A 12,790-nucleotide genomic window follows, 5' to 3' on the forward strand; every position below is an offset into this window, starting at 1 on the left:
TCTATGCATGTGTATTTTTTTATTTTACATTGCCTTACTACAACATTGAGGATGAATAATGATTAATTGAAAATGATGGAAGTTCTCATGCAAAAGACCCATACCTAGGCCAGACTTCATATGTGAAACTTTCAGTAGAGAATTGCGAGTCAAACACTCAGTGCAGATGACAACTTAAGTGATATGCTGCTTTGTGGACATACATGTAACAAGCTACATGAAACACATAAATTTACTTTTATATTTATGTACAAAACATTTCATTGCCAAAATATTCTCAGGGTTTTAACTTTTTGCCAAAATTTTAAAAAAAGAATAGTGATATCTTCAGCTTATAAGTTAAGATGTTAAAATCTTTAAACCTATTTTATCCATGTCTTGCTAATAACAAGGGCCCAGGACTATATGTTATAACATATTTCTTATTTGGCATCTGATCGAATACTGGGGTGAGATCTTGACGTATCTGATGAAAATCAGCCGAAATAAATGAACTTTATATGGCACATTTTGACATATTTTACCAATTTCAATCTTTTACAATATATTTCTTCAATTTTTTTCATAATAAGACATATTTCTGTATAATTTCGTAATTGTCTTGCATATAATCGGTTACTTTATTATCCGTACCTTTAGCACAATGGATAGTTTATATTATCGATGGCAGGATAAGGAAATAAGGACAAAGAATTTAAAAGCATATGCTGTCTATTCTTAGCAACTACCAGGTGTGCCGGTTAATAATTCTTAATTGATCCAAAAGAAAACAAATGTATCTGGGGAAAGGTAACAAATGCTTTATTCAAAATATGCGCCATCGCTAGCTATATATTTTGCCCATCTGTCCGTCAAATTGTGGATGCCCTACCAGAAAAATCGTTCACATTTTGAGGTGATCCAGTCAGCAAGCCATTGTTCGACAACTTTGTAATTGTTGAAGTATTGCTGGGAAAGTGAGTGAGACATCGATGAAAACAAGTGGTAGTCCGAAGGGGCTAAGTCTGGTGAGTATGGCAGGTGGGGCAAGAATTCCCAGCCAACTGCAGAAATGGTGTTTCTGATGCCTTTCACTGTGTGTGATGAGGCGTTGTCGTGCTGCAAAATCACTTTCCCGTGTCTTGTCGCCCAATCTGAATTTTTCCTATGGCATGAAGACGATCAGATATGGTTTGGCGACCAACATTTAACTTCTCTGCCAGTTGTTGTTGCATTTGCATATCGTCTTCATCCAACAGTGCTTGCAATTCGGCGTCTTGGAATTTTTTCAGCTGGCCCGGGCGATCTTTGTCTTTCAAGTCGAAATCACCACTTTTGAATCATCGAAACCAACGCACACACGCACCTTGCATTAGGACATTGTCACCGTACGTTTCCACAAGGATACGATGTGTTTCACTTGCATTTTTCTTTTGATTGAACAAGAAAAGCAGGACGTGCCTCAAATACTCCTTATTTGGTTTGAAGGTCGACATGTTTACCACACAAACCCAATATCACAATCACTCGCACTCGGTTGCACATCCACGGCATTTTGACAGGTACTGTCCTGGCAACACAGTGACGTAACAGTTGAGACTGTGCACCAACCCTTGTTTCCAGCACCATCCAGCGACTCAATTAAGAATTATTAACCCGGCACACCTGGTACTTGATCCAGGCTATATCTTGAGCAGGTAAACGAAAACAAGTCTCTGCGCAAGTAGTGATGCAAGACAGCTTCACCAATGAACACCTGAGAGGGAACAGGATTGCATGGAGGGGAGGAAAGCAAATTCAGCTATCAGCCTTTGCAGCAGCATGTACGGTTTCTCTCTGCCCACTCGAACCCCCCCCCCTTCCCTATCTCCACAGATTACAGTTATAGAGTTAATAGCATTGCGAATGGAATGCCACAAACAGGAACTTATGCGGCAAGATTGTAAGTGCATTGTGGAACGGAAATGTAATTGGTGTAACTTGCTGACAAAAAAATTGTAGGCTGGAAGATACTGACTTTCCGTATAATGGGAAATTCGAAAATACTGTTGTGTATATTTTTGGCTTTAGTAGGAATATTTCTGCATTTTTCCGACACATTTTAAATTTTTTATGACATATTTTTCAATTTTTATGACATAATAACAAACATATTTTTTTTACAGTTTTATAGGACATAAAGTTCCGAGCCCTACTAATAACCTTTCCAGCCCTGAAGAAATATGCTTATCATATAATGCATGAAAATACATTACTACCCACATTTTTTTATGGGGCAAAATACCAAAACAATTAATGACATATCTTCGAAATTCCTGTGTATTTATTTTTCTTAAATTTTATTTCAGTGTATAATGGAGGTAGCAGAATCAGTAGCCGAGCAGCATGAATACTTAGAGGAATTTGATTTCTTCTATCGTAATGCCAAAGAGTCAAAAGTAGTTGAATTTGAAGAAGAGAGAGAAGAGAATGAAACTAGTCGATTTGAGAGTATAGTTCTTGAACGTAACAAATATTTTTACAATATTCCAATAAATCTCAACTATAGTTCAGTCCATGTGCCAACTAATGTTTGGGATAGAGGTAACTCTATTTCTTACTTTTCATATTTTTTGTCTGCACATGCAAAGGACAAAGACTCATAATAAATAAAAGTAAAAGGAAAATCAAGAGAAAACATGATTTCTCCATCTTGTTATAACATTAATAAAAGGTACAATAGAGATAGCCAAAAAACTTGCTTCAGTTAAACTGAGTACCTCACAAAATGGAGCCAATGTGGACAAAAGGAAACATTCTAGTTTCATGTATTCTGCTAGTTCATAAAAATGGAGGAATAACCATCGTTACTTATCCAGTGTATTTTATCTGCAAGCATAGTGCTGATGCTATACATCTCGATTTTATTCGAAAACATGGAAAAGCTGCAAATTCATGTTGATATTTTTACAACTTTAAAATTTAGAAACATTATTATAAAGTAGGTTCATTTAACCTAACTTTCAAAGACATGTATAGATTTTAATATCCCTTAAAACCTATAAAAGCAATCAGTGGCTGTATATTAAACAAAGCATAAGTTGATGAACATTCTTTGCTAATTCCATATTTCCCCTGCATTCACTTTGTCTAAAGTACAGCTTGGCAAATGGGGAAAGGGGAGAAGGGGGACCAGCATCAATCTCTCCTGATGTGCCACCGACAGTATCACCTAATCACCTTACCCATACTTTCCATCTTGTTCCGAAGTCATTAAAGGAAATTGATATTAATTCAATCATTTTACTCATTTTGCAAAATCTCAGTCACCCCTTTCAGATATTTAAGTTGAACATACTTCCTTATTATGCATTCACTTTAGAAATTTAAATCTTAATTTGCCTCCTTGTACTATTAAAATCTTTAAATGATTTGCAAACTTCTATATTTTAGTTTGTTTGTGTCCAAACAAAATCATAACTTATTTATATTTACAGGATATACAGTAATGAATGCAATTGAGTGGTCCAAGCAATTGGATGAGGTTTTCAAAACCAATTACAAAATAGATCCAACATTGTCGTGGCAGTACTTTGGAAGTTCTTCAGGCTTTATGAGACAGTATCCTGGTATGTATATTTACTCAAATATTACAAATATATGAAATATATCATAGTACAAAACTGCAGAAACTTGTCTTTCCAAGTTGATGAGTGATTTTTAAATGCTTACCTAACATTAGTTACTGTCATTGTTTATTCAGCATGGAAACTCACAGTCCATGCTAAGTTTAAATATATTTAAATATGAATTCCATGTGAAAGTTCCTGAGTATTAACACACTATATTTCTTTTACCAGCTATACATTGGAATCAAGAAATCAACCTCTTTGACTGCCGTAATCGACTATGGTACATTGAAGCTGCAACATGTACGAAAGATATGGTCATTCTGTTCGATAATTCTGGCTCAATGACAGGCAGACGACATGAAATTGCAAAGCTTGTTGCTGAAAAAATCCTCGACACTCTTGACAACAATGACTTTGTAAATATCTTCGAGTTTTCGAATGTGTCAGATGCAATAATTCCTTGTTTTAGAGACAGACTGGTGCAGGTAAGAGTCTCAGTTAAATTTCGTGAAATATTTCCAGTGTGACATGAATTACTTTGTCAAAGTTGAATATGTATGATTGAAATACATTGAATGCCTCCTTTATTAGAGCTAACAGTGGCATCAAAACAACAGGTTGAGTGGTATTGGCCATGGTGTGTCAGCTTGTGTTCTGACTGTTAAGTGTTTGGTATAAATCGTATGGGTAAGGTGATGAAGCTACCTGATTTCAAATTAAACATACCTGCCACTGCCAAATACGAGGGTTACAGCAAAAGTCATGGCAACTGTATTTCTTCTCAAAGTTAAACGATGGTACCACAATAAGATCGTATGTCCCTGAGAACATGACACCCGTAGCATGTGGACACATCACTAGATGGCAGTGTGATGAACGGTTATTGTACAGAGGGCAGTGGTAATTCATTGTTAAGTCAACCATCGTGCACTGATCATACATTCCACAATACCATACACTGTCCCCTTACATTTGTATATTTCTGATTTTCGTGCTGGTTCTGCATTCTCATGAAAAAAAAAATGTTGCCAACTTTTGCTGTAACCCTCGTATATAAGGTCCAAAACTGCAACACTTAACAGGATTTCTGAGGACTACAATTTCATGAGTACACTGTGAATGGACAAATGAGCAAAAACTTCAAGCAGCAAGATTTTGATTAAGCCTGCTTTATGATCAGATAGGTCAATTGGGACTGAATTAAGGCTTAAAGTGGGATCCAAAATGCCATGCAATGTGCCTCTAGCAAGGATCGAACCTGAGTTCCCTTGTGTATAAGACGAGACTGTTACCATTATGCTATTAGTGAGATTCATTTTCAGAAGCAAGCAATTTTCTGTTCATAGAATGTAGGTGAATAAGAGGGGTCACAGACAACTGAAGGATTGTGGATGTCAACAGGAAGGTAACAAATGCACAAAGAACAGTCAATATTAATATCATCACCCTAAACAATATGATGCAACATGCAATATCAAACTTTTACATAGATTTGCCATTCTAGATTATGTCTCGCCAGATACTAGGTTGGCTTCTCTCAAAAAGTGATTAACTTTTTTTATTATTTTAGCAGAGACAAACATATTTATTTCTTTATTGCCCAGGTCATTCCAGATTCTGAATATCTACAAAATGCTACTTTTTTTTCAGGCAACACCACAAAACATCATTGAACTAAAACGTGCTCTTGATCATATAAGTCCAGAAGGACTTGCAAATTTTAGCTATGTCTTTGAAAAATCTTTTGAAATCTTACAAGAGGTATGTATAGTAATGCTTGTCTACTTGAATATCTATGTTCTTAATGCAAGAAGCTGTCAATACTATATTCAAAGTTAGAATTGCACAAGATTCCAACAATTAAATCCTGAATTTTTATGATTTACATGAACATTTGTAAATTTATATTATTATTACTATTATATTTGCATAAATTAAAACAAAAATATTATTTTCTACCAGATCTTTAATTATCTTTTTTTATTATTATTTTTTTAAGTTTAATTTGTTATGTCCATCCTTACTTTTAAAGTTATGCAAAAGTTTTCATTTTAAGTTCAAGTTTGTACACTGATGCTCCAATGAGCATTTAAACTCTGGAACTTCTAGTTGCCAAGCAAGAAGCATGACAATTTGGTTAGAGGAAACATTTTCCGTACTCCTCAATAATAGATCATACTATATTGTGCATTAATATATCCATCTCTCTTTGCAATGTGTTCATTTAAGTTTTGTAAATGGAGCAAATCTTTATTAAAACACTTAAAATTGTAACAAATAAATATAATAGTGAAGTGTGACTCGGCTTGATTGTCTTGGGGATCGTTGAGTCACAATGGATGTAGCAAATAATGCAAAGCAAGAGGTTTTCATTTTATAATGTAATTTGCCTACTCTGTCAAGAAGAGGAAAGAAGAGGAATACCAGAGCGAAGCTCTCTCCACACTTGCCATGACCCAATCGTGATGCAACTCGATGAAAGTCCCGGGTTCGAGGTGCAACATAGTGCAGAACGCTGCCTCAAACTGCCATGCTTCCATACTCACTATACTCGTTGAACAACTGAGAGATTGTTTTACTTTTCGGGTCGTTTTATACTGTTCTCAATATCTTGTGTCTCTGATCCCTCAACGAGAGGACAAAGCCTCTATCCTCCATGGAAAGTCCTCAGAAGAAGTGAGGCCGGGATTACATACTCAGCGGTATGGAGTTAAGAGAATAATCCTATTCTCTTTGGTATGCAGCATTGTCGTTGAATGATCGGGTCATTGGTCAGCGTGGAGAGGTGAAATAGTAGGGATTTCGCTCGGTATCACTCTTCAATAGATTTAAAACTGCTCCGATAACCATATCCCAAGTAACCAAAAGTGGTTTGTCCATGGTTGGGCCAATATAAAAACATACCATTGGGCAATGGTAATTTTGGCCATGGTTCCAACGTTGGCCCAATGCATGGTTTCTACGTTGGGCCAATGTGTGGTTTTTACGTTGGGCCAACATATGGTTTTACATGGGCCCAACGTACTGAAAACTAAAGAATGGATAGGTTTGTGTTCTGATATATACATAATTTATTATGAGGTCAAATTATTTATGAAAATTAAAATAATACACAGCACTTTATCAGTCACATGGTTTATTGTTTTCAAGGCACCTTACCTTCAAGTGGTAGCACAAAAGCTTTCTAGAGTTTACTTAGTTTTCCGCCTTTCATGGAATTTAGTCTGCACATAATATTGTTTAACCACCTTCACAAGAATACCTGTAAAAATATGATTGTTCTGCTACAGCTAAAGAAACAAACAATAAGCACATCTTTTATCCATGGTGGCTGACAAAGGACTGGTGAGTGACTGCAAGCTAAAATAGCTTCTAAAGGTAAAGGTAAAGTGTTCCCCTGTGTTTAGCACCACGACATGAAGGCGTATAGGGGGTGTGGGGGTAACGCCCCACACTTTCTTGATCCGGTCATGAGTGGGTGTGATGTGATCAGCACCATGCCCCTGACTGCCTTTACCCCCCAGGGTTTCCCCCAGGTACCCATGTTATTCGACACTGGGTAGGCACTGGGGCTGCTTCCAATGTTAGAAAAGTTCCCGGATTTGAACCGGTCATTAAAAATATATTATATTTCCAGTATGTGCTGTGACTGAAATATTCGAAAAGAAACATGCCACTTATTTTACACTCTAGAATTTACAGCATATTCCTGAAACTGGTCTTAGCATGAAAAAGTTGTTTTAAAACAGATTTTGACTCACTTTTCCATGTTTGGGCAAACATTGGCAACCAACGTTGGCCCAACGTAAGACCAACGTCAATTTGCCAACCAACATAAAGTCAACCTTTCCCACGTAAAAACTGACGTTGGCCCAACGGTTGTGGTTACTTGGGATAACACCAAGTTATTATTGCATGTTATAATATAATACTTCTACTAATATATAATTGTCATTATTATTAATAATAACATTTCTTCTCTCTATATTGATTACAGTATCGATACAGTGAAACTCTTGGGTCAAAGTGCAACCAAGTTATAATGTTAATAACGGATGGTTTGCCAGGTAATGTAACAGATGTGTTTGAGAAGTACAACTGGAATGAAACAGATTTTCTACCAGTAAGAGTCTTCACGTTTCTTCTCGGGAAAGAAGTAACAAATGTTGAAGAGATAATGTGGATGGCATGTTACAATAGAGGTAACTAAATATAGTTTAAATTTCATTAATATATAAAAATGCATAATCATTTTGTTAAGATTCCTCTTACTTTGCTAATTTCTTATGAAAAAATATGCAAGCATGTGTGCGTGTCTGTGAAACTACGAGTGTGTAATGTCCCAGTAGTACTTGTGAGACTATTAGAAAGTTATCCAAATTTGAAAGTGATTTATAAAATGCAGGAAAATTTTCATATGCCTAATTGTATGATGTTGACAATGGAAGCCTTAATGTTCATGAAAAATTACAAAAGTAAATACATTACACAATTCCAAGTGGTATTATGATAGAAAAAGGGTATTTTTAAAAAAATGGCAAAAGAGTTAAACATTAACTGCAGTACCAAACATTCTACGGAAGCTTTCAGATTGAAGTATCAACTGACATGAGGGAATCACACCAAAGTGACAAGCAACAATTGACATGGATCTCTCTGGTCTGTAACAAAAAAAAATCGCTGTGCATGTGCAACATGTATTGAGAAAACAGCCCAGTCTGAATGACATGCAAGGGACAAGCAAAGTTTGCAGTCTAGTACAAAAGGTTGCATTTATTTCTGCAAGTTTTGTTTCCAAGTGGCAAGTTGATTGATTTAAGCCTGAATCACACGGAACTGAATTTCTGGTAGGAATACCCTAGTTGGTGCTGGACTGGTTACCCATTTGCTATTTTTCGCCTCACACAATACTTGTTACACTGTACTTGTCGATAGTCTTTTGTTCCCATAAGACATTGTGCAGAGCAGACAATCTCTGTAAAGATGGACGAGCAATTTGAAGAATGTTGTAGGAGAATTACTGCTTTGTGCTTTTATTAAAAATTAAAAAAGAAAAGTATGAACTAGAGATTGGCTCGAAAAAAAATATGGTAATCAATGCGTACCGAACAAGCTTTTTAACTCGGGTTCATACATGAGATTTGCAGGATTCATTCATAAATTAAAAATAAATAAAAATAAAACATTATTTTCGGCTAATCATATTTGTCACGTACACATCTCATCACTTTGCATAAATACCTAAATATTAATGAACTGAACACGAATGCACTTCACATCATGTCTTTTTTTTTATCGCGAAACTATCAAAAACAGCCAACACTCGGAAACCACAGACAAAAACTCCCTTTGCAAACTCACAGATTATCTTCACATGGCCAAACTTTGCTCTGATTGGCTGTTCCACAGAATCCAGTCGAGGAAAACCAGTAGCAATTAGAACATGTCCTATTCCTCCAAACCAGTCAAGCAGCCAGCCAGGCAGCCTTCACATCCGGGCAGGTAGCCAGTTCAACACCAACTAACTGGATATCCAGTTCCACGTGATTCGGCATTTAGGTTATTTAAGGTTGCATTTCTGGCACTTTTGGCTATTTGCAATGTTGGAGATGAATGGCGATCAATGAGTGAAGAGACAATCACAAACATATATGGATGACACAACACAAGCTGCGCAGATCGTGGTGAGGCGGTTAGCACAGCATGGTATGATACCAGGGGTCTAAGGTTTAAATCCCAGACTGGGCAAGGTTGTTATTTGTGAATGTCCCTTCATCAATTTCATCATATTATCATTCATCCTCATCTTTGCAAGTAGCCAGAAGTGGTGGAAAAGTAAAGTAAAATCAACCAAATCAAACAAGCCCCGCAGAGGATTCATCACCAACAGAAAACTCCCCTGCTACGTTCTCTTTGACACGAGCCAGCTTAGCTCAGGTTAGAAACAAAAGATACCTAGGGCTATTAGGATTGAGTAATAATGTTTGTACTTGAAAGAAAACACAAGGCTTACACTACCTACTTTAGGATTTTTACGATCCTGAAAGTGTTCTTCTTCTTTCAATCAATCATTGGAAACTTCTTCTTCTATTGTGAAAGGCTTCTTCTTTCAATCAATGATTGGAAACTTCTTATTCTATTGTGGGAGGCTTCTTCTTCTTTCAATCAATCATTGGAAACTTCTTCTTCTATTGTGAAAGGCTTCTTCTTTCCATCAATCATTGGAAACTTCTTCTTCTATTGAAAGGCTTCTTCTTCTTTCAATCAATCATTGCAAACTTCTTCGTATAATGTTGAAAGACTTCTTCTTCTTCTTTCAATCAATAATTGGAAACTTCTTCTTCATTTCTATTTGCAATCAATCATTGGAACTTTCTTCTTTCTATTTACAATCAATCACTGGAAAATTTCTGTTATGGGCATATAACTTGCAATCATATCATCTTTATATTATCTCCTAAAGATGTCTCTTTTCTTTCTTTTCTTCTTGGGTCTTCATCATTGCTTCCTTTACTATTGTCATAAATGCCCTGTGCTGACATCGATTCTTCTATAGCTACAAGCTTAAACTCCTTCCCTCCCTTTGATATGTCATATTGGAGACCTAGCGGATCTCGGCTAATAACAGGAGGTTGAATCGTCTCTCCACCTTCTTGCCGTCAGCGTTCCAAGATGAATTCACGTACTCTTTTGCCAGCTCTCTTCCCTCTTTTCTTTGGCATAATGACCTAGTCAAAGAACTATACTCGAGAAATAAAATTTTAGGGGCGTCTAATTTTAGAACTAGTGCCTCCTCATAGGCCAAACCAAAGGGAATATACCATGGATTGCTAACATGAAGTGCTCACACTGGCCCAATGCTACTAACAGAAAGCGCAGCCGGAAAGTGCTTTGGGGCGACTAACTTATAATAGTGCCTCTGGGGACAGACAACCAATAATAAAAACTGACAACTTTCTCCTTGCCAGAGGTAAGTAAAACGATTCTGATTCACAAATCAGAAAAGGACAAATTTTCATAATTGTTTCCTCGGTTATCAACTTTCCTCAATTTCATTCATGTTAATATATACTTTATCTTAATAGTTTATCATTTACAATCTGTCTATTCTTTAAGATACATAATTTTGTATTATTTATTCGTTTCCTAATTATATTATATATACAATCCTCTTTCTTCTCTTCTTATCTGTACAATCTGTTCCTGCCTTCCTACTGTAGCACCCTGACATTTATTGTCGCTCCCGTGAACTACTTCATCTTGCGACTTGATTGTGTTTGCCGTTCTGGCACATAACACCCCACATATCTGACACACAATGAGAGATTTGTCTTTTGAGTTTGTGTTAAGACTTAAGAATTTAAATTCTTGTTGCAGGTCCGTTGAAACTGCATGTACGCTTCTTGGCCATGCTTATTCACCGCTCTGTAAATGAAGGAACACACACAAAAAATACAATCCGCAGCGCAAGCTAACTTAAACAGTAAACTGCTGTCTGCTCGGAAGTTCTAGATGATAATGGAACATTTTGATTGCTATGAAGTGCTTGAAAAGAAGACCAAATTCCATCAACATTTTTTTAGCATGAAATGTTTCACCAACTTAGACTTAGTTTTCAAGCTAACCCCTAGACTTTTATAAAACAGGACAAATAGTGATTTGTAATAATATCGATGGGATGACCGAGACATGCCCCTGGGACTGTCCTGGTCAAAACAGAATATATGGTCACCCCAGTACTTACATAGTAACTGCTAATGCCGTCAAGTGACAAGTGTTACTTGACACTTTATTATGAAAGTCCACCACACCCCCTTCCCTCCCAAGATAAAACTTTACATTTCTCCAAATATATCACCTTCATCAAAAAATATTTGCAAATAAAAGATGGATTTTTCGCTCATGCCACATTCTGAATGGTTCTTATATGTAGTTTCTATCAAGTCTTGCAGTAATGCATAAAACCATGATTCAGCCGTCAATTCTTACACACTTGATTACTTTCATAGATACCAAACTTTGATGCTGAAGAACAGACAAAAATAACAATATTGCTGAAGGACTTTTGTATTCAAATTCTCTATTGCTCTAAAAGGAAGATAAACCAACCCTGTCTCCCAATTTGTTAAAAAGAAATGTTTTTGATTATTTAACAAGTTCTTTACTATCTTTTACAATCATTGTTGATCTAAGATTTTTTAGCAATACTTGAATTTTTTTCAGCTCATTATTTCATTATATGAAGATGCAGCTGAAACTATGAAACACATGATGTGACAAACACATGAAATATGCATGCCTTAACCATGATTCAAACTTAGGACCCTTGGCTTTGTAATGCATCAAACTAACCACTCTGCATCAGAGATCAACAGGAAAAATAAAATATTACTGCTGCTTATTCATCTTTGTCTTTCATAAAATAAATCTGTGTGGTTTTACATACTATCTGTCTTGCAGGATACTATGCTCATCTTCAGTCATTGGATGAAGTAGTGGATGGAGTGCTGAAATATATCCCAGTGCTAGCACGACCAATGGTGTTGCAAAAAACAGATCATCCTGTATTTTGGACACATGCTTATGCTGACATTACAGTAAGTATGGAAACAGGAATTGAAAATGAATCATGACATCAAAATGAAAGTAGTATGTTGTGAGAAAAATAAAATATACAAGTGCACTCATCTTTCCAGTGAATGTCATGATCTGGTCTACAGTTTTATACCCCTTCAGTTTAGTTTAGTTTAGTTTAGTTTATTTGCATCCAAGGACTACCAGTGTGTACAAATTACAGTACATGGTAATATAGGACATGTCAATACTTACATTACAATACAATACTACATTAATAGATTTTACAAATACAAAATACATAGCCAAAAATTGTAAAAAGATTGGGTCTTACTCTGGTATTATATCAAAATCACAAAAAAATATAACATGAGAAGATATAGAACATTACAGCCTACTTCTAGGTGATACTAATTATCCACCTTCATTTGACATTTAATTTTACAAGAATAATATGTGAGTATACTACATTATATACATTTTGTCTTATGTAAAAGTCGCTTCCATGTATTCAGCTATAGAATAAAAAAACATGCTTCAGAAGCATTGATTTTATCTTGTGCTTGAATATCATCAATTTTGGTTCTTTCCTCACATCTTGTGGTAGTTTATTGTAGAGATGTATG

The 12,790-nt window shown here is 35.9% G+C and overlaps 1 protein-coding gene across 3 annotated transcripts in view; it reads left to right on the forward strand.

Annotated features, from left to right (window-relative positions):
- The window catches only part of LOC145996059 (voltage-dependent calcium channel subunit alpha-2/delta-3-like), a 117,281-nt gene that overhangs the window by 34,234 nt on the left and 70,257 nt on the right, over nt 1–12,790 (forward strand). For all 3 annotated transcript variants that reach the window (XM_083132280.1, XM_083132289.1, XM_083132299.1), the window contains 6 exons: nt 2,328–2,562; nt 3,456–3,587; nt 3,819–4,075; nt 5,241–5,351; nt 7,588–7,792; nt 12,051–12,187. In XM_083132280.1, coding sequence (XP_082988406.1) covers nt 2,328–2,562; nt 3,456–3,587; nt 3,819–4,075; nt 5,241–5,351; nt 7,588–7,792; nt 12,051–12,187 — 1,077 coding nt within the window. The remainder of the gene's footprint in view (nt 1–2,327; nt 2,563–3,455; nt 3,588–3,818; nt 4,076–5,240; nt 5,352–7,587; nt 7,793–12,050; nt 12,188–12,790) is intronic.

This window comes from Lepisma saccharinum, chromosome 1 (genome assembly GCF_977018435.1).
Source record: "Lepisma saccharinum chromosome 1, izLepSacc3.1, whole genome shotgun sequence".
NCBI lineage: Eukaryota > Metazoa > Arthropoda > Insecta > Zygentoma > Lepismatidae > Lepisma > Lepisma saccharinum.